This window comes from Erinaceus europaeus, chromosome 11, assembly GCF_950295315.1.
Source record: "Erinaceus europaeus chromosome 11, mEriEur2.1, whole genome shotgun sequence".
Taxonomy (NCBI): domain Eukaryota; kingdom Metazoa; phylum Chordata; class Mammalia; order Eulipotyphla; family Erinaceidae; genus Erinaceus; species Erinaceus europaeus.
This window is the reverse complement of record NC_080172.1, coordinates 115,399,461-115,422,488: the sequence shown is the minus strand read 5'-3', so window position 1 is coordinate 115,422,488 and position 23,028 is coordinate 115,399,461. Positions and strand designations below refer to the sequence as shown.

General features: G+C 56.9%; 1 protein-coding gene and 1 long non-coding RNA gene across 6 annotated transcripts; one reads left to right on the top strand and one right to left on the bottom strand.

Annotated features, from left to right (window-relative positions):
- The first annotated feature begins 332 nt into the window (after nt 1–332).
- Nucleotides 333–22,197, top strand: ARHGEF19 (Rho guanine nucleotide exchange factor 19). 5 transcript variants are annotated; one of them, XM_060200865.1, is made up of 18 exons: nt 333–451; nt 793–883; nt 10,348–10,758; nt 10,922–10,993; nt 11,119–11,391; nt 11,477–11,573; nt 11,654–11,730; nt 13,135–13,385; nt 14,580–14,740; nt 14,852–15,004; nt 15,485–15,614; nt 15,727–15,801; nt 15,959–16,048; nt 16,181–16,341; nt 18,501–18,659; nt 18,855–18,934; nt 21,419–21,523; nt 21,866–22,197. In XM_060200865.1, the coding sequence occupies exons 3-18, from the start codon at nt 10,377–10,379 to the stop codon at nt 22,021–22,023; spliced, it is 2,424 nt and encodes an 807-aa protein (XP_060056848.1). In that variant the 5' UTR covers nt 333–451; nt 793–883; nt 10,348–10,376; the 3' UTR covers nt 22,024–22,197. The 5 variants fall into 5 exon arrangements, with proteins under 5 accessions (XP_060056848.1, XP_060056847.1, XP_060056844.1 ...); XM_060200864.1 differs by lacking the exon at nt 333–451 and adding an exon at nt 577–637; XM_060200861.1 differs by lacking the exon at nt 333–451 and having other exon boundaries at nt 644–883.
- On the bottom strand, nt 3,988–6,575 carry LOC132541172 (uncharacterized). Its single transcript, XR_009552344.1, has 3 exons — nt 6,450–6,575; nt 4,151–4,221; nt 3,988–4,061 (listed from the first exon to the last, which is right to left on the bottom strand). It is a non-coding gene; the product is annotated as an uncharacterized LOC132541172 (long non-coding RNA).
- Nucleotides 22,198–23,028: the final 831 nt, after the last annotated feature.

Below are 23,028 nucleotides of genomic sequence, written 5' to 3'. Positions count from 1 at the left end.
TTAAGTGCACCTGGCACAAAGCGCAAGGACTGGCGTAAGGATCCCAGTTCCAGCCCCGGCTCCCCACCTGCAGGGGAGTCGCTTCACAGGCGGTGAAGCAGGTCTGCAGGTGTCTGTCTTTCTCTCCCCCTCTCTGTCTTCCCCTCCTCTCTCCATTTCTCTCTGTCCTATCCAACAACAATGACAGCAATAATAACAACAATAATAACCACAACAATAAAACAACAAGGTCAACAAAAGGGAATAAATAAATAAATATAAAAAAGAAAAGAAACTTTTTGTAGAACCATTCTGCTATCTCCCGATCCACCCCTGTAGGCATTCCTCATCGCCTTCACCTCGGACTTCCTGTGCCAGTACGAACAGCACAGCCAGCTGCGGGCTATGTCACCTTCACGCTGGCGCCAGCGCCTCCCGCCTACCTGGCCCAGGGCGACCACACACCCTGCAGGTGGAGCCTCACCGGGCGGGGCCCGGGGCAGGGAGACGCGAGGGGGCGTGGCTTGCGGTCATGGTGGGCGTGGCCTGATGTATGGGTGTTGCTATATGGGCGGGGTCTTGAGGAGGGGCGGGGCCTTGCGGAGGGGCGGGGCGCGGAGCCCCGGGAGCGGCTGGGTCTGGCAGGGACATCCCTGCGGTGAGCAGGGAGGGACGGGGCCTAACTTGTTGGACTGCCTGATGGGCAGGTCTGGCTGGGGGTACTTGCTGGAGCGTGAGGAAGGCAGGGAAAGGTCTCTGCGAGGCGTGGAGTCCCGAGCCTGGCAGGACCCTTGCTCTTCCCCTGAAACACAGATACAAGGCTTTTCGAGACGCGCAGGGAAGCCTCCCTCTCTTCTACTGGAAGCTGCTGGCAGTGCGTCTGGGCTTCATCATCGCCCTCGAGGTAGGCCCCACCAGAGTACAGCATCAACTTCTCCGGTCGTTAATGAGATTCAGTGCCAAGCACTTCCTACGTGCTCAGGGACATAGTGACTACTAAGTATTATTAGGCTCTATTAACAACCCTGCAAAGAGAGGAAGCACCTCCCCCCCACCCCAGCTTCGCTGAAGATCTTCTTGGCCAAGCCCTTACCTCTAACTGGGTCCCTGAGCTTAAGGGGTTAACATGACAGGACAATTTCTTCTTCTTTTTTTAAACCTTTTAAACATTTTTTCTTTTAATTTTATTTTTATTATATCTATTTATTTACTGGATACAGATATCGAGAGAAAGGAGGGGACAGAGGGGGGTTGATAGACACCTGCAGCCCTGCTTCACGACTCGCAAAGCTTTCCCCCTGCAGTTGGGGACCAGGAACTCGAACCCGGGTCCTTGAGCATTGCAACATGTGCACTGAACCAGGTGTGCCACCATCTGGCCCCTACGACAACTTCTTTAGGCTTTAGTTTGGGCACCTACAGGACGAGCGAGCGTGGTCGTTTGTATTCACCTCCTAGGGTTGTTGAGGGAATGAATGGGGGCCGGGTGGTGGCGCAGCTGGCTGAGCGCATGTGTTAAAATACACAAGGACACGATCTGAGTCCCACCCACCCCCAGTCCCCACGTGCTTTGCGAGTGATGAAGCAGGGCAGCAGGTGTCTTTCTTTTCTTTCTTTTTTTGTGTCCAGGGTTATTAGTGGGCTCGGTGCCTGAACCATGAATCCACTGCTCCTGGAGGCCATTTCCCCCCCTTTTGTTGCCCTTGTTGTGGTTATTATTGTTATTGTTGATGTCGTTCGTTGTTGGATAGGACAGAGAGAAATGGAGAGAGGAGGGGAAGACAGAGAGGGGGAGAGAAAGACAGACACCTGCAGACCTGCTTCACCGCCTGGGAAGCAACTCCCCTGCAGGTGGGGAGCCGGGGGCTCGAACCGGGATCCTTAAGCCGGTCCTTGGGCTTCGTGCCACGTGCGCTTAACCCACTGCGCTACCGCCCGACTCCCAGCAGGTGTCTTTCTCCATCTCTATCCCCCCCCCATATTCTCGTTGGTCCTCCTCCTCCCCAGCACGCGGTGTTCTTCTCCCTGCGCCTCATCGCCTGGCTCGTGCCCGATGTGCCAGCCGCCCTGGCCACCGAGATAAAGAGCAGGCGCTGGCGGACAACCGCGAGGCTCAGCGCTCGGTCTCCGCAGCCCTGGACCCCGGCCCCGCCCCCGCCCCATCTAGCCCCGCCCAGGCTTAGCCCCGCCCACCACACCACGCCCCAGGCTTGGCCCCGCCCCCGGCCCCGCCCTCACTTGGCCTTGCCCAGAGGGTGGATCCCCCAGGTCACCTCCTCCATTCGGCCCTGCCCTCCGCCCACCCCACCCCCCAAACCGCGCCTCTTCTCTCTGGCTTCCAACTAAGACCCTTGTGCTCTGCAGGGCCGGCTAGCCAGCCTGCTCAGCCTGGCCAAGGCTTGCTTTCTGTCCGCTGTTGCAGGGGATCTGTCCCCCGAGTCCGGAATGCAGAGTCAACTGTCCATCCAGAACCCTAGATCTCGCAGAATGCTCCTTCCACTGGGGCCCTCCACTTCCGGCGAGGGCTCTGGGCAGTACCATGGTCAGCGGCCCAAGGTGGCCAGAAGTGGAGAGGCTTACAATTCCCTGGCGACCCCTTAGTCCCTCTCCGGATTTCCCATCTGCCATGCGCGCAGTTATGACAATAAACTTCGCACTGTGTCCCAGCGTGTCCCCTTTCCATGAACACCCGGTTCCCGCCCACTCTGGGCAGCGTTTCATTATGGGATGATGGCATTGGGGCCAGGGATTAATTACTCGGAACTGAATGGTCATCAGTCGGTAGGGGAAAGTTCTTTTTATTTTTTTATTTAAGAAAGGAGACATTGACAAAACCGTGGGAGGAGTACAACTCCACACAATTCCCACCACCTGATCTCCATATCCCATCCCCTCCCCTGAGAGCTTTCCCATTCTCTATCCTTCTGGGAGTATGGACCCCGGGTAGTTGTGAATTGCAGAAGGTAGAAGGTCTGGCTTCTGTAATTGCTTCCCCGCTGAACATGGGCGTTGACTGGTCCGTCCATACTCCCAGTCTGTCTCTCTCTCTCCCTAGTAGGGTGGGTCTCTGGGGAAGCTGAGCTCCAGGACACATTGGTGGGGTCTTCAGTCCAGGGAAGCTGGTCGGCATCATGGTAGCATCTGGAACCTGGTGGCTGAAAAGAGAGTTAACATACAAAGCCAAACAAATTGTTGAACAATTATGGACCTAAAGGCTGGAATAGTGCAGATGAAGTGTTGGGGGGTACTCACTGCAGATTCTCATGTACTTCTGCTTTCAGGCATATATTTTGCCCTAATTTATGGATACGTGTGAACATATGCTCTCTCTCACGGGACCTGGTCTATATCTAGGTTTTGGGACTTTTTTTTTTTTTTTAATTCTTTATTGGGGAATTAATGTTTTACATTCAACAGTAAATACAATAGTTTGTACATGCATAACATTCCCCAGTTTCCCATTTAACAATACAACCCCCACTATGTTATTTATCATCCTTCATGGACCTGTATTCTCCCCACTCACCCACCCCAGAGTCTTTTTTATTTATTTATTCCCTTTTGTTGCCCTTCTTGTTTTATTGTTGTAGTTATTATTATTGTTGTCGTTGTTGGATAGGACAGAGAGAAATGGAGAGAGGAGGGGAAGACAGAGAGGAGGAGAGATAGACACCTGCAGACCTGCTTCACCGCCTGTGAAGCGACTCCCCTGCAGGTGGGGAGCTGGGGTTCGAACCAGGATCCTTATGCCGGTCCTTGTGCTTTGCGCCACCTGCGCTTAACCCGCTGTGCTACAGCCTGACTCCCCCACCCCAGAGTCTTTTACTTTGGTGCAATACGCCAAGGTTTTGGGACTTTGTTAGGAAGTGAACCGCCTGGAATGGAATTAGAGAATCCTATGAAAGGAAAGGTCTCACCTGAGTAATGAGGCTGAAGGGTTGTCATTCCACACCTGAAGTCTCTGGACACAGTCTGAGGTGAAGCATGTTGAGGTGGCACTCACCTCAACATGTTGAGGTTGCGTTGAGGTAGGGGAAAGTTCATTGGCATCTGGACCCTCTGCTACATAAGCTCATCCACATCTGTACAGAGGGGCTGGGTGGTGGTGTGCACCCACTAGAGCACACAGGTCACATGTGCGAGGACCCAGGTTCAAGCCCCTAGTTCCTACCTGTAGAGCAGAAACTTCACGAGCAGCAGGGCAGCGCTGCAGGTGTCTCTCCTCTTTCTGTCTCTCACCTTCTATCAAAACATAAAGGGGGAAAAAAAAGCCATAGAACAGTGGCGTCGTGGAGACAGAGTCCCAGCAGGAAGCTAGTTGGGGAGCGTACACCCTGCAGAATGCGAGTAGTGCTAACAGTAACAGTAATGATGAAAGGGTCTAGCTAGGTCAGCTGAGACAGTGCCCAATAGACTTTTTTAAAAATAATTTTTGGGGGTCGGGCTATAGCACAGCAGGTTAAGGGCACTTGGTGCTAAACTCAAGGACCCGCATAAGGATCCTGGTTCAAGCCCCCGGCTCCCCACCTGCAAAGGAGTCGCTTCACAAGCGGTGAAGCAGGTCTGCAGGTGTCTGTCTTCCCCTCCTTTCTCCATTTCTCTGTGTCCTATCCAATAACAACATCAATAACAATGATAATAATAATAACCACAACAATGATAAAAAGGGCAACAAAAAGGAAATAAATAAATGCTAAAAATTTTTTTATTCTCTTTTTAAATTTATTTACTTGATAGAGACAGTCAGAAATTGAGAGGGAAGGGGGTGATAGAGACAGAGAGAGACAGAGAGACACCTGCAGCACTGCTTCACCACTCGTGAAGCTTTCCCCCTGCAGGTGGGGACCGGGGGCTTGAACCTGGGTCCTTGTGCATTGTAGTGTGTGCAGTTAACCAGGTGCACCAGCGCTGACCCCGCAATACACTTTCACATACTTTTCACCAGCTTCTCCTAAAAGCCAGAGAGACAGTACTTACTTGGGCAGTGGTTAAGCACACAGGTTGTTGGTGGAGCCAGAGAGACCTGAGTTTGAATATTATTTCTGACTCTAATTAGTGGTGTGACCTTGGGCAAGTTATTTAATCCCTGGAACCTCAAGTTCATCATTTAGAAAATAGGGAATTCATAGAGCTAATGAGAGATTTCAAGGGGCTAATCCCCGTGACAAGATACCCAAGCCTCACATCTTCATCTAATAAGTGGGAGTAGCGGCTGTCTCTGCCAGTAGGGTAGAGGTGGAAGTTAAATGAGTGAGTCGTGAAGAACTCGGCCCAGTGCCTGGCGCATAGTAAGTGTGCGGCAAGAGTTATTAGCGGCCTGAGTATTGGCAGCTCCAGACGGATGCATTCTGAGGGCCTGGAAGTGACAGAATGCGTAAGTGAATGACAGGTGGTGGGGATTAAAAGGGAAGTAGCTGTCCCCTTCACATGCTAGACACAGAGCAGGTGCTTTATACCAGAGACTGGTCCTCCTTGGATCATTTTATTATTTTTAAAATTATATCTTAATATTTATTTATTTATTTATTCCCTTTTGTTGCCCTTGTTGTTTCATTGCTGTAGTTATTGTTGTTGTTGATGTCGTCGTTGTTGGATAGGACAGAGAGAAATGGAGAGAGGAGGGGAAGACAGAGAGGGGGAGAGAAAGACAGACACCTGCAGACCTGCTTCACCACCTGTGAAGTGACTCCCCTGCAGGTGGGGAGTATTTTTTTTATAATATATTTTTATATTTATTTTTTCCTTTTGTTGCCCTTGTTGTTTTTTATTGTTGTGATTACTGATGTCGTCGTTGTTGGATAGGACAGAGAGAAATGGAGAGAGGAGGGGAAGACAGAGAGGGGGAGAGGAAGACAGACACCTGCAGACCTGCTTCACTGCCTGTGAAGCGACTCCCCTGCAGGTGGGGAGCCGGGGGTGCGAATCGGGATCCTTAACGCCAGTCCTTGCGCTTTGCACAACGCGCGGTTAACCCGCTGCGCTACCCCCCGAATCCCTATTTTATTTTATTTTATTTTCACCAGCATGCTGCTCAGCTCTGGCATTTGGTAGTGCCGGGGAATTAAGCCTGGGGCCTTTGCATAACCATTGTGCTAGCTCCCTTGCCCTACTTGGGTTATTTGAATCGGTTCTGCAGGGGCCCGTCTGGTATAGATTGGAGTCTGGGAAGGCTTCAAGGTAGAGGAGGCTGTTGGAGATAGTGGGGTGGGCCTTCCCAAGCATCGGGGCAGAATGTGTCACCCACAAGGAGGAGTGCTGCTGGGAGGGCTGGCCACAGTGTGGACTTCCCTCACCTCTGTCCTCTCTCTATGGAGATGCTCTGCCACAGCAAAGATGCTGTAGTTACAGCCCACAGTGGTCTGCACACCTCAGGGCTCGAGGGTCTCTGAGGAGGCCAAGGCTTGGGAGCTTCTCTGTAAATCTAGAATGTGAAGTGTCCAGTCTCAGGGGTTCTCCTGGGAATACCTCACATTGGGAAGCTCCAAAAGTGGGGTGACCTGCCTTCTGGGAGGGAAAACGGTGCTCCCCCATCTTTAGGCCTTCAGTCTGGGGTCCCCGCAGCCTCTTCTGGGCATAGGGCTTCCATTGTTCCAGCCCCCCTCTTGTACCCCAGACTGGCCAGACCGGTTCTGGGGAAGGGGGGCGGGGAGTAGGCACGTTGAGACAGCCACCTGCCTGCCTGCTGAAGCTCCCTCCGCCTTCACCTCCCCCCTCCCAGCCCCAGCCCCGCACAATACCCAGCAGCAGTCTGCATCGCGGGGCTCAGGGGCCATGCTGACATTGCCCCCTGAGGACTTGGCTGCAACCTCAGAGCTGCCAGGGTGGCCTGGAGCCCTGGACCGTGCTGGAGGCTGGACGGAGCTCCCTGGCTGAGGTAGGGCCCCACCGGGCTGCCAGCAGCCCCATCCTCCTTCCCGCCCGTCTGCCCAAGTGAATCCTTTGTGTGGCCTTTCTGGCCTCTGATCCTGGCCCAACCCACTCACAGCCTTCTGTGGCTCCTGCCTGGCCTGGATCCTCTTTCCTGCCATGACCTCCCACTTGACTTTGTCCCCTACAGGGCAAAGGGACCCTGGTGGGGCCCTTACATGTCTGGGCCACATCCGGGCACAAGAGGCCAGAGGCACTTTTCCTGGACCTTGGCAGTGTCCAGGGACCTTCTCTGCTAGCCTTGCCCAATGCGCCCTTGTTTCTGCACTTACGGGTCCTCATGGGATGAGACCTTCCTTGGACTCTGTCTATCCTCAGCTTGCAGACACATGCTGATGACACAGGCTTCCAAGAATGGACTATCAGAAGAGTTCTTAGTGGCTACTTCATTTTTACTTTTTGTTCCAGAGCTCTGCTCTGCTCTGACATATGGTGGATGGGGATTGAACCTGGGGCCATGGAGACTCAGGTGACAGTCTGTTCACATAACCTTTATGCTATCTCCCCCGCCCCCTTAGCAGCTACTTTACAGATGGGGATACTGAGGCCGAGGGACAGGCTGTGCCTTGCCTAAGGCCACAGTGGCCAGTGTCAACGTTGGACCTTGGACTTAGGCAGGGTTTCTCCTGTGGTTTCCAAAGTGACACTGGACTATCCTGAGTGTGTCCTGGGCAGGCAGTGTCAGCGCTTCTTGGGTATGTTCTCTTCCAGATTTCTTGAGTTTTTCCCATGTGTTTTTGTTTTCCTAGCAGAGAGATGTGTATTCACACAGGGTATGAATACAGCTCTGCTCTCCCTTGATTGCCAGTGTTGAGGCAGAGTGGGCCGCATCTCTGGAAGGCCACAAGGCTGGCTCTCCACCAGGACCCTGGCTTTAGCCTTGTCTCCCCAGCCCCCTGCAGTCCGCACAGCCTTCTCTATGCTCTGGCCTCAAGGGCTCCATGTTTTGCTCATCTGTCCCCAAAGCTAAAAGGGCTAGGAGCTCCTTGCTTGCCCAGGGCTTTTAGAACCCCAGTGGAATCCCCCGAATGTAAGAAAGCAGGCTGTGTTTGCACGTGTGTGCCCACAGAAGCAAGTGGAACTTCTTTTTGTTGTTGTTGTTCTAGATTTATTTATGGGTGTGAGGAGAGATCAAGAGAGAGAGAGAGATCCAGAGCATCACTTTGGTACATGCAATGCAATGCCAGGGATCAAACCTGTGACCTCATGCTTGGAATTGGAAGTCCAGTGCTTTACCCACTGCACCACCACCCAGAATGCACAAGTGGGACATATGTGTTGGAGACATCTGACTGCCAGAAAGAAACCTGTCTAGTGGGCAGTGGTCCCGTGTCTTCTGCCACATCTTCCTACAAAACGAGGAGTGTCTCACTCTCGCTGCTCAGCTACCCTGTCGCTGCTTAGCCCTAACTCCAGAGAGACTGACAGCCATGCTTAAGAGACTGGCTGTCAGCTGCAAAGCTCCCACTCTGTGCTCTGCATGCGTTAGGATCATGGAGTGGGCATGAGTGCCTACTTCCCAGATGAGGAAACTGAGAGGCTGGGTGGGGTCAGACATGGGGGGTAGATTAAAGTGTTCTCTGTGGGGATGACAGGAGAAATTACCCCCTAGGAGCAGCGGACCACCCTCCTCTCTACTCCAGGTGGGGGGAGCCATGGAGGAACTGCAGCGACTGTCTCCTACTGAGTCCTCTCCTCCTTCCCTCTGTCCCAGAGTCACTGCAACTATCACTGTTCTCTCAGGCCAAGGCTTTCTTCCTCAGTGCCCTGGTCCCTGGGTGTTTTAGCCAGGAGCAGTGAGCTGTTACTTCCTCCAGGAAGCCTTTCTGAAATTCCCAGGTTGAGTTGAGCCGAGTACCTTTCTCTGATGTTGGTTGCCTCTGGCTTTTGCCGACCTGGTATTATAACTGTTTTTGTTTTTTGCCTTCTCCCACTGGGCTGGCAATGCCGCAGGGCACAAAATATCCATCTGTCTCCTGGGTTTTTCTGAGCTTCACATCTGTCTCCGAGTATCTGGTTTGCCTGAAATTGTCAGTGTCTTTGTCCCTCTGTCTCCATTTCTAGGTCTCTAGATGTCTCGGTGTCTGTGGTTTTCTGGGTTTGAGTGTTTTTGGGTCCTTGGTTTCTGAGTGGCTGTCTAAAGGGGCTTCAGTTCTCTAGGTCTCTCTCAGTCTCTTGTCTCTTAGGGCTCCTGGCCTGCCTAAGCTGGGCACTGTCCTTTTGGCCTGAGGGGGCTCAGGAATGAGGGGGTCCTGGCTGCCCCGCCTGCCCACAGTGAGGCCAGGCTAGAGTAGGCCCCCGCCCAGTCCGCTGACTGCTCCCTCCCTCTAGCCGCTTGCCTCACCACAGGGTTTGATGAATCAAACTCTTTGTCTAGTGGGATCTCCCCCAGCCAGCTGGGCAGAGAGAGGGCTTCCCCTGCCGGAGCAGCAGAACATCAGCGGGGCCCCGGCCGCCTGAGAGGTGAGGGGCTGTAGGAAGGCAGGTAGCGGAGGGCTGGCTATGGGGGCTCAGACCTCCACACCACGAGGCCTGTCCCGAGGCTCCAGCTTCCTGCCTGGGGGTGCCTTCCTGCCCGGAGGACCTCTGAAACTTGGTCCGATCCGGGGATTGGGAAGAAGCCCTCTCAGCCCCAGATGGGGCCGGGGGCACCAGGCACTAGCCTGCCTTTTCGGAAGGGCTCAGTGTGGTCTGAGTGGCTGCCCATCTGCCAGCCTGTGGCCCTCCCGAGCCAGCTTGGCATGGGTGTGGGCACTGCTTGGAGCGGAAGGCCATGACTCTGGGCATGGGAAGGGAGGATGGGTAACACCACGGCAAGGGCTTGTGGGCCTCTGTGTTTGTGTCTGTATCCTGGAGTGTGAGCAGGAACGGGGCAGGAGAATGAGAACGTCTGATCAGACATGGAAACATCTGACGGCTCTGCACGGATGTTTGAGATGGCGCCTGTGACTATACGTGGCTGTGTAAAAATGCGTGCGTCCGTAAGGGAGTCTCTGAGTTCCTGCAGTATCTGAGTGTCTGAAGGCATGTGCATCTTCGGGTGTGTGCAGACGAGCCTTGAAGGCACTGAATTTGCGGGACGTGTCTGGGGAACTTCCCAGACATCCGGCAAGTGTCAGAAAGTATACCAGGGGATTCAAAATGCAGATGCCCAAGTTGGGTTGCTTAACCACCTCTCTGTGCCTCACTTTTCAATTCTGAAAAGTAAAGATGGTAATAGCACCGACTCAGTGAGTCGTTGTGCGGATTAAGTGACATAATATGTACACAGCACTTGGCCTGTCAATCAGTGTTAGCTGTTAGTATTAATTAGGTACTTGTGTGTGCTTGTACAGATGTGTGTATACATGTGTACGTGAGGGTTTGTCCAGGCCTCCAGGACATGGTAGCTTCCTGGACAGCCCTGTGTCCTGTCTGGCTCTGATCCCTTCTCCCCTGCAGGCCCCGGTGGGTGGCACAGCAAAGGAGGAATGGACTGTGGGTCACCTGGCACTGCCCATCGCCCAGTAGCTGTGTGTCAGCAGGAGAGTCTGTCCTTCGTGGAACTGCCTGCCCTGCAGCCCCCCAGCCCCGTGTGTCTGGATCTCTTCCCTGTTACCCCAGAGGAGCTCCGGGCTTCCAGCAGCCGCTGGTCCCTGGGGACCCCTGCTCCCCTTCAAGGACTCCTATGGCCACCGGCCCCAGCAGGCCCAGCCACCGAGACCCCCTCCGGTGGGGGGATGCGGCTCAGTAGGGCTGGAAGCTGGCCGCACTGTCCTAGCGCTCCACCCTCAGCTCTGGAGGGAGCCTGGAGTGCCCAGCACCCACAGCCGCAGCGCCGGGCCAGCCATGGCTCGGAGAAGAAGTCGGCCTGTGAGTCACTCTGGGGAGAAGGGTGGCAACGGTGGAGGGTGGGTGACCCTCAAGTCCCAGCGTCCCCCCAGGTAGGTGGGACAGGTGGTAACTTTTAGTAATCAGGGGACCGAAACTCCACGAAGACAAGTGACTTGTCTCTGGCTCCCGGCCCCTTGACCAGTGCACTGCTCTGGGCACCATGTCCCTTCATCCCTGCCCATCTGTTGCCATGGGAACCAGCTCCCACCCCAAAGTGAGCCTTTCCCTCGGGCACGGCCCCCAGATACTCAGAGCCACAGGGCCACGGCAGGCGGAAGGTGGGAGGCGGGTGAGGCCTGCACGAAAGCCAGCCTGTGCCCTCACCCCCACACCCTGCAGGGCGCAAGATGCGGGTTTACCAGAGCCCGGAGGCCCACGCAGTCTTCCTGGAGCCTGGCCGGGCAGCAGAGCGGGCTCTGAGCACCGAGCCTGGGTCACCGGAGCTGTCCGGGCCCACCCGAGTCGGACTCGGACCCGGACCGGAGGGCCCCGAGCGGAGGCGCTTCTCAGCCTCGGAACTGATGACGCGCCTGCACTCCTCCCTGCGCCTGGGGCGCAACTCAGCAGCCAGGGCCCTGGCCCCTGGGTCCGGGGCAGGAGCGACCCGGGAAGGTACCGGCTCCTCCCCTCGCCCGAAAATGCTGCTGTGAGCCTCGTGCAGCCCGGCGCGCCCACTCTCCGTTGTCACCCTGTGCAGGGAAGGCATGTGGAGGCGCAGAGGTGAAGGCTGATGACGCGCGGATGCCGGCTCCTGCTGACCCGGGCAGGGGCCATGGTGCCTGGCCCGACATCAGGTACTGCTATCTCCTGCTCTGGGCACGGGTCCGAGGCAGGGTGCCAGCGAAGCGGAGCCCTGACACGCTGCCTTCCATAGGCCGGACGCGCAGGAAGAGGCGGCTCTGGGTTCTACGAGTGCCAGCGAGCGGCGCCAGTCTCGGTTCCTCCTCAACTGTACGTGGACCCGAGGACCTGGGGTGTGTGTGGGAGGCTGTGGGGGTGGGGGACTTGGGGTCGCAGAGGAACTGGGGGGTGGGGGTGGGGAGACTTGTGGGGATGGAGGAACGGGGGGGGGTGGGGAGACGGGGTGATGGAGGAACTGGGGGGTTGGGAAGACTTGGGGTGATGTAAGAGCTGGGGTGCTGGGGGTGGGGAGACGGGGTGATGGAGGAACTGGGGGGTTGGGAAGACTTGGGGTGATGTAAGAGCTGGGGTGCTGGGGGTGGGGAGATGGGGTGATGGAGGAACTGGGGGGTTGGGTAGACCTGGGGTGATGGAAGAGCTGGGGTGCTGGGGGTAGAGAGACTTGGGGTGATGGAGGAACTGGGGTGCTGGGGATGGGGAGTCGGGGTGATGTAGGAACTGGGGGGTTGGGTAGACTTGGGGTGATGGAAGAGCTGGGGTGCTGGGGGTGGGGAGACAGGGGGATGGAGGAACTGGGGTCTGGGGATGGGGAGTCGGGGTGATGGAGGAACTGGGGGGTTGGGTAGACCTGGGGTGATGGAAGAGCTGGGGTGCTGGGGGTGGGGAGACGGGGTGATGGAGGAACTGGGGTGCTGGGGGTGGGGAGTCGGGGTGATGGAGGAACTGGGGGGTTGGGTAGACCTGGGGTGATGGAAGAGCTGGGGTGCTGGGGGTGGGGAGACGGGGTGATGGAGGAACTGGGGGGTTGGGTAGACCTGGGGTGATGGAAGAGCTGGGGTGCTGGGGGTGGGGAGACGGGGTGATGGAGGAACTGGGGGTTGGGTAGACCTGGGGTGATGGAGGAACTGGGGTGCTGGGGGTGGGGAGTCGGGGTGATGGAGGAACTGGGGGTTGGGAAGACTTGGGGTGATGGAAGAGCTGGGGTGCTGGGGGTGGGGAGACGGGGTGATGGAGGAACTGGGGGTTGGGTAGGCCTGGGGTGATGGCGGAACTGGGGTTCTGGGGGTGGAGAGACGGGGTGATGGGAAAACTGGGGTGCTGGGGATGGGGAGTCGGGGTGATGGAGGAACTGGGGGTTGGGTAGACCTGGTGTGATGGAGGAACTGGGGGTTGGGTAGGCCTGGGGTGATGGAGGAACTGGGGTGCTGGGGATGGGGAGTGCGGTGACGCAGGAACTGGGGGTTGGGGAGACCGGGGTGACGGAAGAGCTGGGTGCTGGGGAGGGGAGTCGGGGTCACCGAGCAACTGGGGTGTGCGGCGTGGAGGTGCGGAGACGCGGGTGGCGGCGGAACTGTGTATGTGGGTGCGGTGGGGGCGGCAGGAGGCCGACGGCGCGATGCGAGAACCCCGCTCCCCGTGTCTGGAGCGGCGCCCACGGGCACGCGGGGCAGTCGGCGCGGGCGGCGCACCCACGGCTCCCGCCTCTCCCGCCAGCCGTCCTCTACCAGGAGTACAGCGACGTGGCCAGCGCCCGCGAGCTGCGGCGGCAGCAGGGCCCCGGGGACGAGGCGGAGGGCGCGGAGGAGGGGCCGGGGCCGCCGCGCACCAACCTCTCCCCGAGCAGCTCCTTCCGGGCGCAGCGCTCGGCGCGAGGCTCCACCTTCTCGCTGTGGCAGGACATCCCCGACGTGCGCGGCAGCGGCGTCCTGGCCACGCTCAGCCTGCGGGACTGCAAGCTGCAGGAGGTGCGAGCCCGGCCGGCCGGCGGAAGGGGCGGGGCGGGGCCGGGGAAGGGGCGCTAGGAGCCCACGGACAGGGAGGGGCGGGGCTATAGGGGCGTGGCCGACGCCACAGTGGGGCGGGGCTTCTAGAGGGGGCGGGGCCGGAGCGCTAGGAGCCCGCAGACAGGGAGGGGCGGGGCTTATCAGAGGGGCGGGGCCGGGGCGCTAGGAGCCGGGACAGGAAGGGGCGGGGCCGACGACTCAGTGGGGCGGGGCTTAGCAAGGGGGCGGGGCCGGCAGTACCTGTTCCCAGAGTTCAGCGGCACTGGGGCGGGGCACCCAGCAGAAGGAGGGGCTACGAGAGGGCGGGGTTGGCAGGACTGTGGGTGAGGAACGTGGGTGTTTGGACTTGTCCAGGTGAGGCTGCTTGCAAGGGAGGGTAAAGGAGTCGAATGGCAGGACGGAGGTGGGGGGTGGGGGGTGGGGGGTGGGTGGGGGGGAAGCTAGCACCATGGTTATGCAAACAGACTCTCCTGCCTGAGGCTTCAAAGCCCTAGGTTCAGTCTCCAGCAGCACCATAAGCCAGAGCTAAGCACTGCTCTGGTTTAAAAGTGAGAGAGAGCGGGAGAGAGAGAGTCAGAGTCGAACGGGCGAGGTCTAAGATGCTGAATCAAGCAGAACCCCAGGAGTTGAATCAAGAGGGGGCGGAGCCAGTAGAAGCGGAAAATACTTCTCTTGGTGGGCGGGGTGGGGCGGGGCTAGAGGAAGGGCCCTTCCCTGGGGGCGGGGCCGGAGAAGGGGCTCATCCCTGGGGGCGGGGCTAGAGGAAGGGCCCTTCCCTGGGGGCGGGGCCGGAGAAGAGGCTCGTCCCTGGGGGCGGAGCTGGAGAAGGGGCTCATCCCTGGGGGCGGGGCTCGTCCCTGGGGGCGGGGCTGGAGAAGGGGCTCAACCCTGGGGGAGGGGCCGGAGAAGGGGCTCATCCCTGGGGGCGGGGCTCGTCCCTGGGGGCGGGGCTCGTCCCTGGGGGCGGGGCTCGTCCCTGGGGGCGGGGCTGGAGAAGGGGCTCATCCCTGGGGCGGGGCTAAGCTCCAGAGCTCCAAATCGGGGTGGGTCTAAAGCAGGTGCTGGGGTGGGGGAGGCTAGGGAGGGGACAGTAGGAGAGGGACTACTTGGGGACCTGGTGGTCCAGACTTTTCACCCTCTATCCACCACGCTTAGGCCAAGTTTGAGCTGATCACATCGGAGGCCTCCTACATCCACAGCCTGTCGGTGGCTGTCGACCACTTCTTGGGGTCCGCTGAATTGAGCGAGTGTTTGGGGGCGCAGGACAAACAGTGGCTGTTCTCCAAACTGCCCGAGGTCAAGAGCACCAGCGAGAGGTGAGGGAGGCTCAGACCTGACTGGGTTGCGAGGACCAGGTCTGGGGTCTCAGCCTGACGCTGCCCGCTGGCCACTTACCGCCGCCACGCCACCCTCCCGCCTCCCCGCAGGTTCCTGCAGGACCTGGAGCAGAGGCTGGAGGCTGATGTGCTGCGCTTCAGTGTGTGTGACATTGTGCTGCGCCACTGCCCGGCTTTCCGCCGAGTCTATCTGCCCTACGTCACCAACCAGGCCTACCAGGAACGCACCTACCAGCGCCTGCTGTAGGGCAGGGTGGAGGGGCTCTGAAGGGCAGGGCGGATAGAGGGGTGCTCAGGCAAGAGTAGGTGCGGAGGACTGGGTGACAGTGACCTCTGGCTTAAGGATGAGGCTAGACCCCATCCCAAGGGGGAGAGTCCTCCATGTGTATGCCCACCCCCCAAGCCACCTGAAGAACCAAACTGAGGGGGTGGCAGGGGTGGATGGTGGTGCGCCTGGTTGAGCGCACATGTTACAGTGTGCAAGGACCTGGGTTCGAGCCCCCAGTCCCCACCTGCAGGGGGAAACTTTCACCAGCGGTGAAGCAGGGCTGCAGGTGTCTCTCTGTCTCTTGTCCTCTCTATCTCCCCCTCCCCTCTCGATTTCTGGCTGTCTCTATCCAACAAATAAAAAAAAGAACCAGGTGGATGGTTGGGGACGTGAAATCAGGAATTCATGGCCTCCATGAACACACCTGTGACTGCGGGCGCCCCCCTGTTTTCTAGCCTGGAGAACTCCAAGTTCCCTGGCATCCTGTCTCGCCTGGAGGAGTCCCCCGTGTGCCAACGTCTGCCGCTCAGCTCCTTCCTTATCCTGCCATTCCAGAGGATCACCCGCCTCAAGATGCTGGTGGAGGTATCGTGTGGGCCATGCTGAGGGCGCCTCCATGTCCCTAGTGGGCACGTGTGGGTGGGCAGGGTCCAGGTGGGGTCACAGCCGGCCTTGTGGCACTGGTCCCACCCTCTAGAATATCCTGAAGCGGACAGCGCCGGGCTCTGAGGATGAGAACGTGGCCACCAAGGCCTTCAACGCACTCAAGGAGGTGAGTTCTGTAGGACACTGTCCGGGGCCTGAGCGCCCCCAGCCTGGACCCCAGTCAAGGAACCTAGGCTTCCACGTTTCTGGTTCCCAGGCCGGGCGGGCTGTGGGAGTCAGGCCACGGGCGTCCGTCCCTCGTGACCCACCCGCTGCCTCCCTAGCTGGTCCAAGAATGCAACGCCAGTGTGCAGTCCATGAAGAGGACAGAGGAACTCATTCACCTCAGCAAGAAAATCCACTTTGAGGGCAAGGTGCACGCCCAGGGGCTCTTTTCCCTTCTTCCCTGGGGGCTTCGGGCCAGTTCAGCACTGTGCACGTGCCTCCACTGTCTGTCTGGCTGTCTCCAGGCCTGACCCATCCTCCCCCTCGCCTCCGTCCTCCAGATCTTCCCACTCATCTCCCAGGCCCGCTGGCTGGTTCGGCACGGAGAGCTGGTGGAGTTGGCACCACTGCCGGCGGCGCCCCCCGCCAAGCTGAAGTTGTCCAGCAAAGCAGTGTACCTGCACCTCTTCAACGACTGCTTGCTGCTGTCAAGGCGGAAGGAGTGAGTCAGGGCAGGGAGGGTGGAGGGGGACAGGAGTGGGACTTCCTCCTTCCTCGCCAGTGGACAGCAGCCTGGGTCTCCTGCAGGCAAGGCAGAGCTATGAGCCAAGTCCATCTTCTGAGCCCAAATGTCAGGGGCTGGTCTGTAAGCTGAAGCTGCTTTGTGCTTAAGCCAATTAGTGTAGAGATTAAGAACGCACGCACGCTGGCAGCCCCAGCTCCACCCTGAGTCTCAGGTAACATTTACTGAGCACCTATTTAGTTCTACATGGTTAATGTCTGCTAATCCTCTAAGCACCAGCCCTGGGAATCTGGCGCCCTTCTTATTCTCAAGATCACGGAGCTAGAAAACACAGGAGCCAGGAAGTCATATCTGCCTGATGCCAGATCCCAGACTCTTAATCCCTCTATTAGCCTGTCTTCTGTCTGTAAAATAGAGAGGATCATGTAGGGAGAGGCAGTGTGAGAATAATATAGAGAAGGAGCTTAGCACAGCGCCTGACACACTATAAACACTGACGCATATTAGCTGTGGTTTTTAGCAAACTGGCATGAGGGAAAAGGCTTCCTTCCTGAAGTAAGCATTTAGACTGGATGTGACAGAGAGTAGAAATCAGACTCTGTGGAATTCATCTTTTCATAGAAGGATGCATACAACCAGGCCCTCTGGTAGGTGTAGCATGTAGCAATGAAGGGAACTTGCTCTCAGCTCACAGGGGCTCTTGAACCACTACAATACACCCTGATAACTACCTTCTCATGTTGATTTTATTTCTTTATTTATCATATAGAGACAGACATTGAGAGGAAGGAAGGAGAGAGAGAGAGAGACAACTTCAGGACTGCCTTATCACCTGTGAAGCTATTCCCCACAATTGGGGACCAGGGGCTTGGACCTGGATCCCTGAGCATAGTCACACGTGTGCTCAACCAGGTGTGCCACTGCCTGGCTGCATTTTTCATGGTTTTCATAGAAGGGTGGACTGGTCCTGTAGCATCCCCTGGTGTTGGTTGAGAGTCAATAAAACCTCAGAGAGGAAGGGATACACAGGAGTTTTCCAAGCAGAGAGGGAGTTTGGGGAGACAGAGTAAAGTTGAAGTGGGGCATAAGAGCAGAGCGTGTTGGGGCAGTGATAAGGCCGGATGGAAGTTCCGAAAAGGGAAGCGGAGATGTTAAAAGTCACTGTTGGGTGGTCCGGGAGGCGGCGCAGTGGTAAAGCTTTGGACTCTCAAACATGAGGTCCAGAGTTCGATCCCCGGCAGCACATGTGCCAGAGTGATGTCTGGTTTTTTTTTCTCTCTCCTCCTATCTTTCTCATAAATAAATAAAATCTTAAAAAAAAAAAAAACATTAGGAAAAAAAAGTCAGTGTCGGGAGGCTTCATGCTTTCTTAGAGTGGTCGAAACATAGGGAATTAAGCAGAGCAGTGACATTTTATTCTTGGCCCATTTGGAGGGTGGCCGGGGGGAGGAGGAGACCAACCTTGCAGCTGTCCGGGTGCAAGTGGATGTTTGAGAAGTGGCAGGGCTGCAGGCATGAGGGTGTCGGGGACGACGGGGACGACGGGGGTGAGCGGGTGAGACGGCTGCTGACTGATGTGTGTGCTGGGGGAGAGGTGAGAACCACAAGTGCGTGTCCTTTGGGGCAAGTTGGCAGGACTGTGGAGGCAACTTGACTTGGCGTGCGAGATCCGAGTTGTGTCTGATGGGTTGTGTGAAGGAGCCTCAGGAATACCCTCTCTCTGCTACCCGTCCTCTCCCCGAGTGTTTACTGGGCCAGACTGGGGGCGGCGGGGCCAGGTACCACACATCCATTGGCATTGTCAACAAGCAGGGAAGTTGAGCCTTCTCTGCCAGTTAGAGACACACCAACCGACCCCAGGTCTATCCAGGTAGCTGCCTGGAGGCAGAGGACGGGTCTCTAGTACCCTGCACCTTTATCAGTGAGCTGGTGAGACTGCGGGGCCCCGTTCCTTCTGGGGGCTTCACCAGCTGCCAGGGAAGCAGTGTTCTGTGTGGCCACATTTCCTTAGGGAGGGTGGAGAGGGCAGACAGCGCCTGCTGATTTCTCACTGTCCAGAGGACAAGGCCAGGAGCCAGGAGCCGGAGCCGGGAGCCGGTAGCGGGCCTCACTCACCTCCCCGGTCCTGGGTCCTGCAGGCTTGGGAAGTTTGCCGTTTTTGTCCACGCCAAGATGGCTGAACTGCAGGTGAAGGACCTGAGCCTGAAGCTGCAGGGCATCCCCGGCCACGTGTTTCTCCTGCAGCTCCTCCACGGGCAGCACGCAAAGCACCAGTTCCTGCTGCGGGCCCGGACTGAGTGAGTGGGCGAGGGCTGGGGAGTTCTGGGCCTGTGCCGGTCTGCTCAGCGCTGGGTCAGGCGCGGGCTTGGGCACGTGATTATGGGTGGGCCCCGGGTCTGGACGTCCTAGTCGGCTCTCCCAGCCCTGGTTTTAGCACCTTGGTTTGGGACTCTGCATTTTGCACCTTGTGGCAACTCCGCTCCCTTCCCTAGAAGTGAGAAGCAGCGATGGATCTCAGCCATGTGCCCCTCCAGCCCTCAGGAAGATGAGGAACTCATCAGTGAGGGGGAAGGTAGGTAGGCTGCCCTCCCTGCCCCAGGGCCCACACCCTCTGGGATGGGCACCTCACTGCTCTCTCGCTGCCACGTTGCCAGCAGGATGAGTGAACAGACTAAACCCCCGGGCAGCCAGGGCACCTACAGAACCATAGAGCACGGCAGGGTTTATGGAGAACACGTGCACAGCTAGCTAGCGCCTTCTACTGGAAATGACAAAGCCTGGGGCCAGGCAGGGGTGCACCCAGTTAAACGCACATATTAACAAGCACATGCACCCAGGTTCGAGCCCCCACTCCCCACCCGTAGGGAATCTATTCACAAGCAGTGAAGCAGGTCTGCAAGTGTCTGTCTTTCTCTCCTTCTCTCTATTTCCCTGTCCTCTCTCAATTTCTGTCTATCTTGTCTAATAATTAAAAAAAAAATTTAGAAAGAAAGAAAGAAAAGGAAAAAAAATGCCACCAGGAGCAGTGGATTCGTAGTGCTGGCACCAAGCCCTAGTGAACCCTGGTGGCAGTTAAAAAAAAGAAAAGAAGGGGGTCGGACGGTAGCACAGCAGGTTAAGTGCGCATGGTGCAAAGCGCACAGTCCAGTGTAAGGATCCCGGTTCGAGCCCCCGGCTCCCCACCTGTGGTTGTTATTGATGTTGTTGTTGTTGTTGGCTAGGACAGAGAAATGGAGAGAGGAGGGGAAGACAGAGAGGGGGAGAGACAGACAGACACCTGCAGACCTGCTTCATCGCCTGTGAAGCGACTGCCCTGCAGGTGGGGAGCCGGGGGCTCAAACCGGGATCCTTACACCGGTCCTTGCGCTTTGCGCCACCTGCGCTTAACCCGCTGTGCTACCGCCCGACCCCCAGGGGACAATTTCTCTGACATGAATGTAGGTCCTGTTTGGGCTCAGGGATGAGAGTCCCACTCCAAAGGGATGGCCTGAGAAAGCTCCTGAAGGACGAAGAGGCAAGGCCATGGAAGGACTCGGGGGAAGGCACTCTTGGTAGGAGGCACAGACTGTGCAAAGGCCCTGAGGCCAGAGGAAGCTTAGAGTGTCAGAGGAACAGCAGGGTGATCAGTGTGACTGAGATTATGTACGGAAGAGAGAGGGAACCAGAGGGGATGAAAGGGGGTTAGACTTAAGGGAAGACTTTGACTTTTATTCTTCTAAGAAAATGATTTATTCTTTTAAAAAGATTTTATTTATTTCTGAGAAAGATAGGAAGAGAGAAAGAACCAGACATTCACTCTGGTACATGTGCTGCTAGGGATTGAACTTGGGACCTCATGCTTGAGAGCCCAGTGCTTTACCCACTACACCACCTCTCGAATCACAAGATTTATTTTTCAAATTGATCTATGAAGGCAGCACATGCGGTTGAGCACATGTTATTTATTTATTTACTGGCCTCCAGGGCTATGCTGGGGCTCAGTGCCGGCACGACAAATCCACTGCTCCCACTGCCCATTTTTCTTCCATTTTATTGCATAAGACAGAGAGAAGTTGAGAGGAGGGGGAGATAGAGACAGAGAGAGAAAGCTAGACACCTGCAGACCTGTGTCACCACTCGTAAAGCATCCCCCCTGCAGGTGGGGAGCCAGTACCTCGAACCCAGATCCTCATGCCAGTCCTTGCTCTCAGCAGCATGTGCGCTTAACCGTGTGCAGCACATGTGTTGCGGTGATCAGGGATCCAGGTTTAAGCCCCTGGTCCCCACCTGCAGGGGGCTGGGGAGCTTCATGAGTGGTGAAACAGGGATACAGATGTTTCTCTGTCCCCCTTTGTTTTGGAGACTTTCATACATATCTAAAGCTCTGATCTCCCAGGTTCTTGTTTTTTTTTTTTTTTTTTTGTTAACCAGAACATTGCTCAGCTCTGGCTTACGGTGGTGCAGGGGATTGAACCTGGGACTTTGGAGCCTCAGGCATGAGAGTCTCTTTGCATAACCATGATGCTATCTACCCCTGCCCTCTCCCCCTCCCCTCTCAATTTTTCTCAGTTCCATCAAATAAAAGATAGAAAGAAAAATGGCTTCAGGGATCCGTGGATTCATCATGCAGGCCCCGAGCTCCAGCAACAACTCTGGTGGCAGAGAGACAGAGAGAGAGAGAATAGGTAAAGAGGGACAGAGGAGGGAGTCGGGCAGTAGCGCAGCGGGTTAAGCACAGGTGGTGCAAAGTGCAAAGATGAGTGTAAGGATCCCGGTTCGAGCCTCCGGCTCCCCACCTGCAAGGGAGTCACTTCACAGGCGGTGAAGCAGGTCTACAGGTGTCTGTCTTTCTCTCCTCCCTCTGTCTTATCCAACAATGATGACATCAATAACAACAACAATAATAACTACAACAATTAAAACCAACAAGGGCAACAAAAAGGAAATATATATATATATGGACAGAGGAAAAGCTGTAGCAGCCCTCCTTCCACCCCTCACTCCCTCCTGCTTCCTCCTCACCACTCCTCCCTGCGCCTCCCGCCCTGGGGACCCCTCACCCTCCCTGGGCTGTCAGATTGCCCTCAGGTTCAGTGTGTCAGGACATACAAGGCCCTGCAACCAGACGAACTGACCTTGGAGAAGACAGACATCCTGGCAGTGAGGACCCGGACCAGTGATGGTGAGAGGGACTGTGGGAAGCCCCCCCCCCCCCCCCCCGGCCCCCGACGGAGCTTGAGTGGGCAGGAGGTGGCGTGACGGCTGAGGGCTTACGCCAGCGTTGGTCAGCAAGCAGGCACCAAGTTAGATGAGAGGAGGACCATCCTGTCTGGAAAGATGGCAGGTGACGGGTGGGGGGTAGTGGGCACTACCCTTCTGGGAGGCTGTCAGCAGAAGAAGCAGGTCAGAAATTCAGGGTCCTTCCTGCAGCTGGGAGAAGCCTCGGGGGACAGATGGCGCTCTCATCAGATTCTAGGTGTCTTCTCGTTACCACTGATACTGCTCCTGGTCCCTGTGTCTCTAGGCTGGCTGGAGGGGGTCCGCCTGGCAGACGGTGAGAAGGGCTGGGTGCCCCAGGCCTACGTGGAGGAGATTAGCAGCCTCAGCGCCCGCCTCCGGAACCTCTTGGAGAGCAAGCGGGTTACAAGGGCTGCCAGCAAACTGGGGGAACCCCCCGCGTGACGGGCAACCCCGTTTGGGGACGCCATGCTAGGCTCCTGGACAGACCTGCAGGGGTTCTGTGGACGCTTCACTCCCCAAGCCGCTGGGACTGCTGTCTGGTGGGTCTGGCCTGGAGCGTACAGGCTGGATGCAGGAGGCGGTGCCTCCAAGGGGGTCCCCTGTCCTTGCACTTCAGATGGCGTGTACGGAGGACTGACCTTGCACTTCTGATGGCCGTGTATGTCTTCCCCTGACCTGCGGAGTTGCTGCAGGACTAGACACTCTCCCAGTGTCTCCCTGCTTGACTCCTAGTAGGAAGTAGTGGGACGGCTCTGGTGTGGAGGGTGTTGGGACCTGCATACGTGGGGGTCTTCTGGCCAGAGTCTGTGGGCCCTGGTTGCTGTGACTTGTCTGTAAATAAACTCCCACAGTGCCTTTGCTCTGAGTCTGGCTGTCTGGGGCTGCCCACCCCAGGCCCTTTCCCCTGCTACATATGGGGGTGGAGGGTGTGTCTGGCTACCTGCCACCTGCTGGAGCCTCACTCTTCTCAGAGCTCAGCTCTCACCCCGGAGGCTGACAGAGGGCTTGTACACGATGTACACTGCTCTCGCCTAGCTCCCACATTAGTGTTTCAGTCCTTGCCTCTTTGTCTTATAGCTCTTGTGACAAATTACCACAAAGTGACTTAAAACTGCAGAGCTTTGGGGGCAGGGGGGTGGTTTACCTGACAGAGGACACTATCCAAGGTTCACCAGCTCTGCTAATCACTTTTTTAAAAAGAATTTATCTATTTATTCCCTTTTGTTGCCCTTGTTTTATTGTTGTTGTTGATATAGTCGTTGTTAGGACAGAGAGAAATGGAGAGAGGAGGGGAAGACAGAGAGGGGGAGAGAGAGACAGACACCTGCAGACCTGCTTCACCGCCTGGGAAGCGACTCCCCTGCAGGTGGGGAGCCGGGGGCTCGAAACGGGATCCTTAACGCCTGTCCTTGCGCTTTGCGCCATGTGTGCTTAACCCGCTGCGCT